Genomic DNA, 16,487 nt, shown 5'->3' with positions numbered 1-16,487 from the left:
AGTAATATATAATATGGCTAGACTGTCGCCTTATTTTCTACGGAGCTCCCCCACAGCTTTGGGGTGTGTATTGCATGGTAAACAAACCCCGTATTACTGAAAGTTGCATAGTGCCGCTTTAAATGTTGAACATGTTACAGATGGATTAATCTCCCTTTTCCAATCAGAACAGCTCAGACGTTTAATTATTTAAAATGTTCTAAAACACACTCCCTTTCTCAGTTTTATTAATCTGGTTGACTGGCATCTCTTTAACTGTAAACACTGTTTTTATTTTTATTTCATTAATTTGATTCATTGTTTACTGTTTGATTTAGTTAATATTTATCTGCAGGCTTAGAAGCTACTAATAGTATTAATATATTGTTCATCTTGTACAGCTCGCTGGTCACTGTGGCTGTTCTTAAATGCACCATAAAAAACAAACGTTGTTATGACTCCGATTCACTGAAGCTGCCTGTAAATTTCTCTTTAAGAAAGCGATCAGTGATATCTGACTCACAGGTCACTCGTTTTATTGCCGTGTTTTTTTTAATATCCTGATAATCCAACTCACTTTAAACCTTTGTGTAAAGCACTTTGCTGCTCTGTTAAGAGAACAGATCAATTGTTTCATTGATCTGCTGCAGTTAAATAGTTCAATCTTGGGCAACAAGAAGCTAAGATTAAAGCTGAGAAGGAAGAACTGGAGATTCAAACTGCTTTAGCAGCTGCAAAACTCACAAGTTCTACAAAAGTTTGAAATATCAGTTGCTTCACAATGTGAGACACAAGTGAATCCACCTGTGGTCAGCAGTAATAATCATGGAACAGACACGCAGCATGTGAACACAAGTGATTAACAAAATCCAGTCATCCTCTCATCTTTCAGCTGTTGGTGAGTAAATAACTGCAGCTTCAGGCAGCAGGTCTACACAGAACACACTATGAGTCCAGACGCTTTGGTGACAGTGTATCCCTGGCAAAGCAACAAAAGATTTCTAGTCTTCCACCTCAAAATATCTTCATGGGAGACCCTTTGGAATATAAATTCTTTATCAGAACATTCGAGCATCGTGTTGAAAATATAACAGTCCTGGAGTTAGAACAAAGTTGTTTACATATGAATGAAGAGCATGGTTACTGTGAGGCAAAAAAAAGAGACTCTTGAAAGAGCAATTTTGAAATGATTATCGGATCTCTGTAGCATACTGAGACTTTAAGTTGGGCTACTAACAGCGCAGATGATAGTGAAGCTCTTAACACACTTTCTTCTTCACCAGCAATGCCATGACAGATTCAGAATATATGGAAGAGCTGGATAATGTAGCCAATACACGTCATTGTAAGCAAGTTTCCATACAACTGAAAGAAAAATAGAGATGTGGTGCCTTTGATTTGGAAGAGCAAGAAGTTAGAAGACCCCAAGCTTTTAAGACCTTGTCAAGTTTATTAATACTCAGGCTAAGGTTGCGCTACACCCTTTGTTTGGAGATATAAGTAAAAGGGGAAGCCAAGTCTTCAGTAAGCCTTTAATCATGAAGAAGATTGTAAGACAATTTTCACCACTACTGTGGACCCTAGCGTACAGAGAGCTCAAGTGTCAAACACAGAACCAAAGCAAGCAAAATGGCACCTACTGGTTTTGTCAGGGCTTTTACCAAACCCTGTCTCTTTTGTAAACGTGAACACAGCAAGGCACAATGTGTAGACAAAATCTCTATACAAGGAGAAGTCAGACTTTGTCTGTAGCAAAGGTCTATGCCTCAGTTACTTAAAACAAAGTCACATGAGCAAATTCTGTGAGAAGGTAAACTGAAGTGTGCTCCTGTGTTGCACATTAAAAACAAGTACAAAGGCTTTAAGGAAGAAGGAAACATCAGTGGAAGAGGAGAAAAAACATCCTGCTTTGAGTGGGTTTGTGGACACAGAAAATACACCATGTTCTGGCAATGGGGGCTAGTGACACAGACAGTACACTTGCCATTGTTCCTGTACAAGTCGAGGCTAAGAAAGACAGCAAGGCAATAACGTCATATGCTTTCATGGATCCAGACAGTACTGCAACGTTTTGCAGCGAAGAGCTTATGAATTAACTAAAACTTATGTGGAAAGAATATTGACATTCTTCTAGAGGTGAGCAGGGTATCCCTGTAAACTAAAGGATTATTCCGCAGCAAGAAGGCGTGGATAGATGGCTTCATTTAGAGAGTGTAGATTACTACCATTCACGCTGAAATCAGTCTACTAGAAATCTCAATGTTCTCATCTTTAAGTAAAAGAAGAACGTAATCGAGGATCTAATAGAGCACTACTCCTCTTGGGTGCACCTAAAAAGGGCAGTGGCATGATTTGGAAGGTAAGACCCACTGTCACTGTTATTAGCCAAAAGGAGAAAGCTCCAAGTTCCAGACAAGGAGCAACAAAAACAGCAGCTCGACAAATTACCAGCAAGCCATAAAATGAGTCATAGCAATATAATATAGTCATAGCAATATAAAGCAAACAAAAACTTTTTTTTTAAAGATTGGTCAGTATAAGATTTTTGGGACTGCATCATTGCTGCAGATATTTATTTCTAACCCATGGCAATGCAATACAACACAAACTGGTTTGCACTCATCGGCCTTATACCAGAACAAATAGAACTTCCTCCTACAGAATATCTGAAGATAGATTCATATTTGCTGTAAATAATCAGACCAAGATAGTTTGTAGACAGTTTATGTCATTTTTAGGGAGATGAACAAACTAATTGAGCGCAGGGACAGGCTACGTTATTTTCCCAATATGGTCACTTTCAAATGCAGGTGTGTGAAGACCTTTCCTTGCGTTGAAGTTGCTCTCTGCAGGTCGGAATTTATTGTTCTTCCCATTTTCTAAACTGTCCTTGAAGGAATCACAGCCAATCATACAGAGTATTCAGTCAATCCCTCAGTTTGTATGACTGATGTCAGTCTGAATCACTTGACCCGAGCCGTCCTGCTGTGTGTGGATCTGCCTCCTCTCTGTCGCTGTCTTTGTCCAGTCTTTCATGGTGGCTTCCATCATGAAGTCATCTCTGAGGACACTCCAGGCAGGCTTTTCCTCTGCAGCAGGAGCCTGCATACAGATGCAAACACATAACTATATACACATATAATATACACACACACTCTTTACAATGTATTGAGATACCAGGGAAAAAAACTAAACAAACAGCATCACTGAACTCACAGCATCACTCTCAGTCTTGGCAGTTTTACTGACTCCCTCTTCTCTCCTCAACACACTGATGAAGTCTTTCTTTGAGAAAGAGGAAAGAATCTTGGCCTTCTTCCGCTCTGAGCCACCAACTGCCTTCACTTTGTCATCGACTGTTTTCTGGTGTTTCCTCACAGCGTTGAACAGCTGTACCACCCCTCTAAGAAAAGCACACATTAGAATCAAGAAAGACATTTAGCTCTGTCAACATTAAAGGGACACTGTGTAATATATTAAGTCATTTATTAGCTCAAATCAACATATTCATTCATAAATTAGTCCTCATTGGTGTAAAATTATCTCTGTCAAAAATCTCACTTATCCTCCTGAGTGAAGAATAACTTGTTTGTATCTACATAGAGCGGGGAAGCTCTATGGAGGCTGCCATGTCCTTCCGGTCTATGAAAAACGACGAAGTGCCGAGAGGGACATAAAGCACTTCGAATCGTGTTTTCCCCAACGCCAGGCCTGCAAGCGGAAATGACGTCATTTTGACGTCACTTCCGCCGAATGGCTTATTACTGGCGCTAATGGTAAATAGATTTTATCTCGTAAATTATCCCACTAATAATGCATTGATTGTTTACCAAACTTCTGCCGTAGTCAGACATCCCAAGTCTCCCGGAAGGTCCGTGAGTCTCCCTGATATTGATAGTTAATCACAGATGCCCGCGAGTCGGATAAAATATCCCGGATTTTAGACTATTCGAGGGAGTTTTTTTTTTTTTTTTCAATGCGAGTGAGAGCGTGCAGGCAATAAAATAACTCGTGCAACTTGCGCGTTGCGACTGCGCAGGCACGAGAGAGAGAGGGGTGTGGGGAGAGGTTTGCTTTTGAAACCTGTCTGTCCAAAGCGACGCTCTGTTCAACGAGCGTCCAGGGCGACTGCTTGTCGGGGGGGGGGGGGGGGGGGGGGGGAGAGAGAGAGGGAGACTGAGTCATCTCCCTGAAATGAGTTTTTGGAACTTGGGATGTCTGGCCGTAGTACACATAGGCTCTTAACTCACAAAACGAGGCATTAGAAAGTTTGTAAGTTTACCGGGAGTTTATTTAAAAGAAGACTTTCCAGATAGCAACTACACACTGCTGCTAACGCTACGCTGTGTCGACGTCACTTCCGGTAACTCCCGGATATGACTAATTGGCATTGCTTGCACACCAAAGGCTATGTCAACTTGATGTTATCTGTCATCTGTATTTATAGTGTTGTTGTATGTGTGTTATGTAATCCTTTGTACTGTGTGTCTTGATGTCTTTTTGTTTGTATGGACCTTGAGTCTGAAGCTATAGCTTCTTGAATCTTGACACATTCCGCTGCCGTAGTTCAAGAAGTTGCAACGCACATTTGAAAACGCGAGGCGCTAGAGAGCAAATTTATTCGACTTTGCAAAATAAAATTGCACCACTAGATGGGGGAAGAAATTACATAATGTCCCTTTAAGACTGTCATTAACAGGCACATTCACCTGGTAGCAATTCTCTGTAGAGGTTTCTCAGTCTCACGGTCCTCACGATCTCAGGTTTTTCACGAAACATCATCTCCCACGTTCGCTTCTTGTCCACCTGTTAAACACAAATACATGACTTTAATTCTTCTGTCATACTATTCAACTCAAACAAATGAATTGAATGACATGAAAAAAAATAATTACAATCTATTCCAAAGGGAAATAATATTTATTTCAATCGTTTATTTTTTCTTTTAACAATCAGAAGCTGGCAGGAAGGACCTCCTGTATCTCTCAGTGTCACAGTAGTGCTGTTGTTTTAACATAAAGTCCTAAAGAGGATGGTCTGTTTTGTACTTTTTTCAGAAATGATGTAAATGCAGTCAATTTAGCATTGAAAAAATCCTCAGAATGTATGCGTGCGGTGTACATTTTATCCATGGCACTGGCGTGGTTCATTTTTGTCTTTGCCGTACAATTCTAATACTAGAGCGATACACTCATCTATACTTGGTGAACCATTCAATAAAATTTTGTTTTATTTATATTGTCCAAATCACAACAAATGTCATCTCTTAGCACTTGAAAGATTCAATCCAATTAGAATCCAATTCATTGTAATACAAACATTAAATCAATTAAATCCAGTTGATTAAAATCCAAATTAGTCCAATTCATACAGAACCGATTAAAAAAAAAAAGTTGCCGAGCTAAGAAAACCAAGAGATTGCATCGAAAGTTCACTTCAATTCAATCTCCCTTCCCTTTCTCATAATCATTTTGTTTTAACTATTCAGAAACAGTAACACAGCTTTTCACAGTACAGCATGTTTGCACGTGAAGAAAGAATTGAGCCTCTCTCTGTTTGCTTTGGTCAGTACCAGACTGCACTCACCGATAACTGATAAATAATGTTAAGGCCTTAATCAATATTACACTTTTTGTTTGAGCGGAGCATGTATGTCAACAAAACCTGCAAAACATTATTAAAAGAATTTTCAATATGAGGAAAGTGATTTTTTATTTTGACTACATTATTTCTTTTACAAATTTTAATATCAAACTTGACTTCAGTTTCTTAAATGTCATTTTTTCCAAATTAAACATTTTTGCCCCCAAATTATCTCCAGTCAGTCAATCTGAAAGCGATGCACCACATATACCATTTATACCAACTGTACCCTCTTCCAACTGATGTCACCAATAAGAGCTACAGTACCAATCAAAAGTTTGAACATTCCCATTCTGTCAAATTATAAAAAAAACATTAAAAAATAAAAGATAAAAATTTTAAATTAAATCGACTGATACAATCATGTGAAAGACTACGTACTCTTTCATCTGTCAGGGGTTATGCATTAGGAAATAAAAAAAAATAAATTCTGTTTCTCAGCAGCCCCAAAACGCTGCTGCCCGTCTTTTAACCAGCACCAACAGACGTGTGCACATCACTCCTGTTCTGAACTCCCTCCATGTGCTTCCTGTCCTTTATAGAATTGATTTTAAACTTTTAATGTTTGTTTTTAAAGCTCTTAACGGCCTCGCCCCATCGTATTTATCTGAGCTTTTAACAGTCCGCAGTCCTGGTAGATCTGAGGTCAACAGATCAGTTTCTGCTGGAAGTGCCCAGGTCAGAATACAAACCCTGGGGTGACCGAGCCTTTTCTATCGCTGCCCCAGGCTCTGGAATAAGCCCCCCGTCCAGCTGCGTCTTATTTCTGACCTGGGCCTCTTCAAATCTAGGCTAAAAACCTACTTATTTAGGATTGCTTTTAATACCCAGTAGTATGATGACACTCATCTTATTCGATTTTGTTGTATTTTATTGCTTTCACTGTTCTTTTATTGTTTTTACTTATTCTTCTCTTTATTTATTACCTGCTGTAAAGCACTTTGGTACATCGTAAGGATTGTCTGTAAAGGGCTGTAGAAATAAAGTACATTTACATTTAAATACTGAGAAAACTGAAACTCTGATTATTGCTCCTGACCACACATCTCCAGAAATTAGGTGGGATATCAGTTTCTTTGGCTCTTTCATTCAGTCATGTCTCATAAATTTTTCTTTGACAGTTTGGGCATCACTCCAAACAGCTGGTTTAGAACCGTTTTTAGCAGTTATGGAATATTTCAAAGTTTAAACTGCTGATTTTAAAGGCTGTACTTCAGATGATTATTCATGCTTTTATCTCTTCTTGTTTGGATTATTGTAAGGCTCTTTTTATTTGTAGTAACCAATCAGCTTTGGATTGCCTTCAGCCTTTTCAGAATGATGCAACATCAATTTACCTGGCACCAACAGCAGATCACACATCACTCCAGTTCTAGCTTCTCTTCAATGGTTGCCAGTAAATTTTAGAATTTATTTAAAAAAAAAATTTGTTTTAATTTTTAGGGCCCTCCATGCGCAAGCTCCCAAGTACATCTCTGATCTGCTGGAACCTCTTTCTTCTTGATGGGCTCAGAGGTTACTTCTGGCCCCACATACTCTGGCTTTTCAGGCACCAAGGTTGTGTAATTCTCTTCTGCTGTCTTTACGCTGGCCAGACTCCACTGACTCTTTTAAAAAGCAGCTGAAGACATTTTTATACAGACAAGTTTTTAAATTAATTTTGTGTTTGTATTCTGTTTTTGTTATGACACGTTACCCTTTTATTTCCTTGTTTTGTTTGAAACACTTATTTTTATCTGTGAAAAGTGCTATATAATTAATACATATATATATTTTTTTACTTACTTATTTAATATGGTAGCTGAGCTCAGGAGGTGTTGAATAATGGGGTATGAATAGGAGCCCCACCGACACACAAACCAATGAAGCCAACGCATCTGTGCGAGTGTGAGCTCATTACCTGTTTTTTTCTCTTCAGCTGCTCCTCTCGGTCTGCTGCCTTCTTCTTGTCCAGCTCTTTGCTCTTCACCAGAATGTTGCTCTTGCTCTCTGTGGTTTTCTTTCCCAGGATCTTTGCCATGGCCTCAGCCCATCCAGCCATGGTGTTAGCGTCATTTCCTCCATCTGCAACTTCTTCCCTCTCCCCGTCACTGCCTCCCTCCCCATCTCTGTGGTTTTCTTCTCCATCAGAACTTCCTCCTTCAGAATCTTCCTGTTCATGGCTGTCGTCGAGTTGAGGCACCGCGTCTTCTGCGGAGTCGCATAAACAAATACATAATATAGTACAACATATTCACTTGCCTACCAGCTCTCACTATACATCAGTTCAATGTTCTGCATGTTAATAGTTGTTCAAACTAAAATCAACCATTTCACGTTAAGACACCCCACTGTGAGAGTGTGATTCTGAACAGACAGGAGATGGTGATCAGGAGTGATGTGGAACTTGAGCAGTGTTAATATTCACAGTCATTTATTTACTGCACAGAAACAAATGCTGACCTTAGATGTTTTTAGTAAAGCTGACATCACAACATTTCTGCACTTCTGTCAGGAGGAAACATCCCATCTACTGACTGAATATTTGCAGATTAGATCTTATCAAAGTGACACAAAGAGTTATTGTTTCAGATGTAGCAACATTTTACAGCATGTTTGTTGCAGTCCTGGATGCTAACCTACACTGCAAGGCACAGCATCTTTATTTATGTAGCGCATTTCATTCCACAGGCAACTCAATGTGCTTTACATAAAGACAAGGCATTTAAAAGAACAGCATAAAAACAAGCAATTTAAAGAGAATAAAAAAATAGAATAAGAATTAAAAGCAATCAAAGAAGAGGGGAAAAAGAAAAATATAAACTCAACCATAAGCACACCGAAAGAGAAATGTTTTTAACCTGGATTTAAAAGTGCTCACAGTTGGGGCTGATTTCAGTTCTGCTGGTAGTTTGTTCCAGTTGTGTGCAGCATAACAGCTAAAAGCTGCTTCACCGGGTCCATTTTTAAAGGATAAGACCGGTTTTTTGACATTGGGCCCTTGATTTCACATTATAACATGATGTTCTACTCACCCCTGCTTGTTGTTGGTCATTTGGAGCTGTTCCGAAGATATTCGAGAGGCGTCTGGCTGCTCTCTTGAGATATTCGGCCATGAAACGGTTTCCTATGGGCAAGCTTATACAGGCACAAACTATGCTGTTTATAATTTATTAATTACTCTACACTAGCTTACTTAAAAAAAATCCGGGTTACTAATTTTGAATTTTAGCCGAATGAATAAATAGGCAGCAGGTCTGTGGGCTGTCTGTGGTAGTAGCACCACGAGGACGTCAGTAACACCCACTTTACGACAAAAAAAAAAAAAAATCAAAATTACAGTAACCCGGATTTTTTTAAGTAAGCGACGCACCTCCACGTTATCAGTGCTAGTGTACAGTAATTAATAAATTATAAACAGCATAGTTTGTGCCTGTATGAGCTTGCCCATAGGAAACCGTTTCATGGCCGAATATCTCAAGAGAGCAGCCAGACGCCTCTCGAATATCTTCGGAACAGCTCCAAATGTTCAACAACAAGCACGGGTGAGTAGAACATCATGTTATAATGTGAAATCAAGGGCCCAATGTCAAAAACCCGGTCTTATCCTTTAACTCTGGGCTCCACTATCTGACCTGAGTCAGCAGATGTCAGAGCTCTGCTGGGTTTATACTCAGGTATATACAAGTACAAATGAAAGAAATGTCATTCTATTACATTTTCAACAATCTCAAAAAGAGACCAACGGATTCAGTGGTTGGTGGAGAAGCCTGGCTTTCTGCAGCTGTTGAAGCTGCAGCATAATCTGCTGCCATGACAACGGGAACTTTATGGAGACAGCTGGAATGGTAGTACAGTTTACAAACAAGTAACAGCATTAGGCAGATATCCATCATCAGTTCAGCAGCTTCTGAAGCCCACTGCCTGTGACTGAGGACAACTAACACACAGTTGAATGTTGTTGGGAGTGTTATCATCGATTCAGTTCAATAACTGGGCCATAAATCAGCAGCCACATCAAAGCTGTCACCAAGGCAGCCTTTTACCATCTCAGAAACATCAACAGAATTAAAAGTTTCCTCTCCCAAACAGACCAGGAGAAACTCATCCATGCATTCATCTCCAGTAGACTCCATTACTGTAACGCTCTTTTAACTGGACTTCCCAAAAAGAGCATTAAACATCTGCAGCTCATCCAGAACGCTGCTGCTAGAGTTTTAACCCGGACTAAGAGATCTGAACACATCACAGCAGCTTTAAAATCTTTACTCTGGCTTCCAGTCAGTCACAGAATAGATTTTAAAAGCCTGCTGATGGTTTACAAATCCCAGAACGGTTTAGGCCAAAAATACATCTGTGATATGTTCAGAGAATATAAAGCCAGCAGAGCTCTTAGATCCAAGGACTCAGGTCAGCTGGTCCAGTCCAGAGTCCAGACTAAACATGGAGAAGCAGCATTTAGCTGTTATGCTGCAAACAAGTGGAACAAACTGCCAGTGGAGATTAAACTTTCACCAAATGTAGACATTTTTTTAATCCAGGTTAAAAACATTTATTTTCTCATGTGTCTATGCATGAAATCTGCACGATATCTTTAAACTTATCTTGACTGTTGCTTGTTTTTAAATTCATTTAAATGATTTTATTTGTTTCTCTTTATATTCTTTTATGTATTTTTAATGCTTCTTCCACTCCCCGCTGCAATGCTTTTATTTTATGTAAAGCACTTTGAATTGTTTGTACATGAAATGTGCCATATAAATAAATTTGATAAAGAGGGCTATGGTTCTGCAGCACATCCGTTTTTGGTTAAAAACCAACAGCAAAACTGTTCATGGTCTGCCCTCTGACCGTCTACCGTGTGCAGGAAGGTGGATGTTTGTGGAGCATCAGGATCAGTGGACAGGGCCAGGGTCTGGATCTACGCACAGCCTCCTCTCGTTTTCTGATACTTGGATTTATTTATTTATTTTTTTTTGTCATTAAAGTCTGTTCCATCTCCATCTAATCTGACCAGTTTGACAAGATAACCGGGAAAAGGCACAGATAAGAGAATCTCCTGATTTCGAATACAAGGATCAGGATCCTCCACGTGCTGCCTCACTAACACATTACCCACATACTCAAACATCACTTTCTTTGATACAGTAAACTACAGATAAATACTCACCTAAGTGTTTTAACACGTGTGTTTCCCCTAGAGCCATCGTGGACGTCTGTGAAACGGGTCCGTAGAGTCCGTTCAAAACTGCTAAAGTGGTTCCGCTTCTCACGACTACTGCCACTGCTTCCTCTTCTTCTTCCTGTTAGTGTGTTTGTGGTTAACAAACAATGAGCCGGCGCATCAGCGCCATCTACTGGAGTGGGGTGCGAATGGGGCCGCCGCTTCTGTTCTCCAGTCAGAATGTAAAAGTTAGAAGTTTCTCCCGCATAAAGTAGGCAAGGCAAGGCAATTTTATTTATAGAGCACAATTCATACACAAGGCAATTCAAAGTGCTTCACAGCTTCATAAAATCACAAGGCAATACAATCATTATTTTTTTTAAAATAAATAAATAAAAATAAAAATAAATAATAATAATAATTATTTATTTTTTTTAAATTAAAATTTTTTTTTTAATTTTTTTTAAAAAAATTAAAAAAACATTAAAAAAAACATTAAAAATAATCATTAATTAATTCATTTAAAAGTGAAGAGTGCAGATAAAATACTTTCAGGTGTCATATGCACAGCTAAATAGAACTGTTTTCAGCCTGGATTTAAACATTGTCAGTACATGACCTGATGATGTGGGGAACATTATTCCACCACAGACTGGTGGTATCCTTTCAAATGTTAACCCTTAGATGCACGAGTGACAGGACCCTACCCTCAAAAATATTCCACAACCAAGGGGAGGAAGCAATCGACACCTCCACACAAAATGGAATAGATACCATTCTAATTGGGGACTCTATAACACAGCATGTCAGAATGGCAAAGACAGAAAATATAACTTTTTCTGATACATCAGTCAGGGAACTGACGACCATTCTGTCTACACATCCAGATGGCATGAGGATCATTGTCCACACGGGGTCTTTTGATATTCTGAGAAGGAGAACTGGCTCTGAGATCCTGAAGAAAGACTTTTCTCTGCTGTTGGAGAGACTGTGTCACTATGGAGCACACCATGTCTCCATTCCAAGCCCCATTCCTACTGTGGGTAAAGGAATTGAACTTTTCAGCAGACTTATATAGCATATAACTTGTAAATGCTCCCTTTGGGTCAGATATTGCAGAACTTGAACATCAATTATCACAGTTATGCAGACGATACACAACTTTATGTGTATCTGTCACCATGGCGACTGCAGCCCAGCAGACGTACTGTGTCAGTGTCTGGAGGAAGTAAACACCTGGATGAGAGAGAATTTTCTACAATTAAATGAAGACAAAACTGAGATCATTCGGTTTGGTAGCAAAGAGAAGAGGGTCAGCGTTGGTAAATATCTTGAGACTCGGGACCTTACAATCACTGACCAAGTTGGTAACCTCGGAGTGTTGATAGACTCAGATCTGACTTTCAGCAGCCACATCAAAGCTGTCACCAAGGCAGCTTTTTACCACCTCAGAAATATCAACAGAATTAAAGGTTTCCTCTCCCAAACAGACCAGTAGAAACTCATCCATGCATTCATCTCCAGTAGACTCCATTACTGTAATGCTCTTTTAAAGGGATACAAGGTAGTATAGCGGCAGTATAGCGATCTCAGTTGAGCGAACAAATTCTACACTGTCGTAAAAATGCCCCCCCCCCCCTAATTTGGTTGTTTTGCATGTTTGTATTATACACATCCACTAACTAAACATCGTGGCGAATGCTGCCGTTGTGTTATTTGGTCAGTGCAGTTAGGTCATCTGATTCACAAGTGTAGACTGCCCACGTAAGATACTATAATCAGAGATTTTCTGTAGAGAGAACTCAAGATAATATGCTATAATCCTGTTGCTGGAGGAAGTGGCCGGGGACAGGGACGTCTGGGTTTCTCTGCTCAGGCTGCTGCCCCCGCGACCCGATCTCCAGACAAGCAGAAGATGATGGATGGATGGATGGACTGTTGCTGATCTTGAATGGGATTCTTCCCTCATCATGGTGTATTCGTGGAGTGATTCCTTTGTATTAGTAGACACTTACAAAAGTTATATCTTAGACAGATGCGCGCAGGCACTACCAACATACACGCCGCAATAAACGCAGACTAGCTCTACACTATTCCGATTACAATCATAATCCGAACAAATTAATCCATTTTCATGTGTAGATAACAATTCTTGTTCGGATCAAACCGCTATTCTTATTCTAATCAGGTCAGTCCGTGTATTTCTGAAGCTAGGCTACGTCTCAAACTCAGGAGGAATTAGAGCACCATCATCAGAAGGGCCAGGCTAACCTGTCTCTTTACGATCTAAAACGCAGATCACTTTGGTAGATGAACAAGATCACGCTTGGAGAAATTTCACAAAGATGGGAAGTGCCAACATCGAACGTTTCATATTCAGTCTGTGAAAGGCAGAATATGAAACGCTTGGTGTTGGCTCTTCAACGCAAGCGAACACATAGCCTACAACTACAGCTAGCATACAGTACCTAGCTAAGTGCCGTAAACACAAACGACTCGCGAGACTTCAGAAGCGGGTCGCTCCTGCCGAAGTTACATATGGGATTCTCAGCATACAGACCCCTGTTGGGAGCGAGACAGGCTTCATTTGCTTACTACTGACTTGTTTAACCTTTGGTAAACTCCTGAAGGCTATAATTTTAGGTGAAAATGCTACCTAGTGCCCCTTTAACTGCACTTCCCAAAAAGAGCATTAAACATCTGCAGCTCATCCAGAACGCTGCTGCTAGAGTTTTAACCCGGACTAAGAGATCTGAACACATCACAGCAGCTTTAAAATCTTTACTCTGGCTTCCACTCAGTCACAGAATAGATTTTAAAAGCCTGCTGATGGTTTACAAATCCCAGAACGGTTTAGGCCAAAAATACATCTGTGATATGTTCAGAGAATATAAAGCCAGCAGAGCTCTTAGATCCAAGGACTCAGGTCAGCTGGTCCAGTCCAGAGTCCAGACTAAACATGGAGAAGCAGCATTTAGCTGTTATGCTGCGAACAAGTGGAACAAACTGCCAGTGGAGATTAAACTTTCACCAAATGGAGACATTTTTAAATCCAGGTTAAAAACATTTCTGTTCTCACGTGTCTATGCATGAAATCTGCACGCGATCTTTGAACTTATCTGGACTGTTGCTTGTTTTTAATAATTTTAATTTCATTTTAACTATTTTATTTCTCTCTTTATATTCTCTTATGTATTTTTAATGCTTTTTCCACTCCCTGCTGTAATGCTTTTATTTTATGTAAAGCAATTTGAACTGTTTTGTACATGAAATGTGCTGTTCAAATAAATTTGACTTGACTTGACTTAAAAAACTTAGCATTGATTCTAACACATTGTAGAATCAATGTGTTTTTATGCTATTTTTGTCATTTTGGTTAAGAATAATCATTTGTGGGGCGGTCGGTGGCGTAGTGGGTTAAGCAGCCGCCCCATGTACAGAGGCTACAGTCCTCGCTGCAGCTGGCCCTGGTTCGAGTCCCTCACCAAGCGGCCCTTTGCTGCATCTCTCCCCCCTATATCTGACCCCTGCTTCCTGTCTCTCTCCAACTGTCCTGTCATTAAAGGCATAAAAAGCCCCCCCAAAAAATGTAAATAAATATTAATAATTTGTAATATATTTTGTATCATGATTTGATCCACACATGAATGATTTTATATTTGAAATCATTTTATTTTCAAAATTTTTTTCAACACAAAACATGTGAAACATTTTGAAAATTGTAAAATAAAATTGCACAACATGAATTTATACACCTTTGGCCATGGAAGTAATTGGAACACCTGAAATTAATTATTTGGATGGGTGAGTGAATACTTTTTGCAATATAGTGTATGTCAAGGATGTTGTACCACAACACCATGGGCCACCTCTGTGTTTGATGCTTACAGGTGTAGGTGCCGGCCATCTGGTACATGGTGTCTACACCTCCTTTGGTCTCTAGAATATGACTTGTTTTTTTTCTTCCTAATATTTTCGTCCACCACTTTGCTGTGATGAATTGTGCTCAGGAGCCAATTCAACAGCCATTCCTTTTTTCCTGAAGTAGCTGACCATGGTGAGGCTGCCATTAAATGGGAATTTTGTGCTGTGAACCTCCCTGGATTTGGAAGCCTTCATCAGAGGAGGGATGTCTGGCTTGTTCTGCCATAGAGTCCCCACAATAGTGAGATCCTTCTCCAGGAGGTGCTACACAAAAAGTTGTGAAGAGGTTGTCCGTTGTGATGTTGCACCCTGTTTCTGAATGCACTGCACAACTGCCGAATAATGTTTTCTTCCAGATTCTTTTGAATATCTTCCCCTGGTTGCCGCCCCGTGTAAGCTATTCCATCTATTGCATAGGGGATAAGTGTGATACATGGACTGATACTTCCCAGTTCTTGTATCACATTCTTCATGTATCAGATGTTACTGTGTACAATAATCTTTAGATGTGACACTTTTGATAGTCTGTGTGGTCCACAAAATATATATTGCTGTCAGTCACAGTTGATCAGAATCAAATGTTCCCATGAAATTCCATAGGAAATGAATACGGGCCATTTTTGACCCACTTATGGAAGCTTGGGGTAGTAATACAAAAATTAGAATTTTGTAAAATGCATGAGAGGTAAGTTTAAATTTTAAATGGCACGAAATCAATAACATGTTTTTTTTTAGGAATAGCTGGAATATGAAATGAAAACTACTTTTTGTTACAAAGATACTGTAAGAAAACAACCGGGTCATTTTTGACCCACTTATGCATCTAAGAGTTACCACCAAATATCAGACAACCGTAATGACGACGCTGAAGTTGGCATCCGATTCACCAGCCTTCGATTCGCAAATTAAAGGGGTGGGCATAAAGGGCCATTTCACTGCATTTTGATCGACAAAAACAAGGTCCTGTATGTAAACTAAATTACTTAGACTGCCCAAATCTGGATGGAATTATTCTAAAGAGGCTGTAGATTCATTAAAACCTCGAACATATTATGAAGGCTGACAGTCATAGAAACACTCATTCAAACTCCATTACCTTAAAGATGCTAATTCACGATCTTTCTAACAATTGAAAACGGACATTTTAAGGAGTGCAAACATACACCAGGAGCGACACACCACTGTCAGAAAAGCTGAGTAGCATGTGCACATTCCTTTCGAACATAGCTTACATGTCAGTGACTGTAAACAACATGTCAAACGGCGAACGTGAGGCAGGAAGAGGAGCTGCATTCAACTGTCTTCAAATAAAAACGCTCACTTCAAAGCAAAAGCATGAATGAATAACATTTGTAACGTGAAGAATTCTTAAAGGATAACTGCAGTATTTTCAACATTACGCCTCTTTTCTGTGTCGTCTGCAATGTTTTAGAACCCCCTCACCGCTTTTTTGATGTTTACTGCTGTCTCCGGTATTTGCCTAATTTTGATTCATCTCAACCTGCTTCAGAATGGCAAGTCATGTGCATTTCCAAAAAGGTCCGTAAAAGCACCATAAACCTCCGTTTTCAAAATCATCAACTCACCGGAGTGGTTACTGGTGTGCACTGGTAATCCATATCAAATTTCTTTGCGAAACGTTGCTTCTGTCGTGTTTTATTTGGCAGCTCGTTCATGCTCGAACTATTTTCTTAGCCACCTCACAGCCGTGGATAAACCTCCGCTCAGCAGTTGAATCTGACTTGCTATACTCCACACCACTTGATGGCGCCATTGATGGCGATTGTTCATTGTCCTT

The 16,487-nt window shown here is 39.7% G+C and overlaps 1 protein-coding gene across 1 annotated transcript; it reads right to left on the bottom strand.

Moving 5' to 3' along the window:
- Positions 1 to 1,409: 1,409 nt before the first annotated feature.
- Positions 1,410 to 16,365, bottom strand: rrp15 (ribosomal RNA processing 15 homolog). Its single transcript, XM_075464757.1, is given in 8 exon segments — positions 1,410 to 3,003; positions 3,006 to 3,081; positions 3,196 to 3,382; positions 4,689 to 4,731; positions 4,734 to 4,785; positions 7,523 to 7,812; positions 10,772 to 10,994; positions 16,276 to 16,365. Coding segments are annotated over 7 exon segments (756 nt in total). The 5' UTR covers positions 10,809 to 10,994; positions 16,276 to 16,365; the 3' UTR covers positions 1,410 to 2,932.
- Positions 16,366 to 16,487: the final 122 nt, after the last annotated feature.

Source organism: Odontesthes bonariensis, chromosome 5 (assembly GCF_027942865.1).
Source record: "Odontesthes bonariensis isolate fOdoBon6 chromosome 5, fOdoBon6.hap1, whole genome shotgun sequence".
In the NCBI taxonomy this organism is placed as follows: Eukaryota; Metazoa; Chordata; class Actinopteri; order Atheriniformes; family Atherinopsidae; genus Odontesthes; species Odontesthes bonariensis.
The sequence above is the reverse complement of the archived record's forward strand: the minus strand, read 5'-3'. Positions and strand labels throughout refer to the sequence as shown.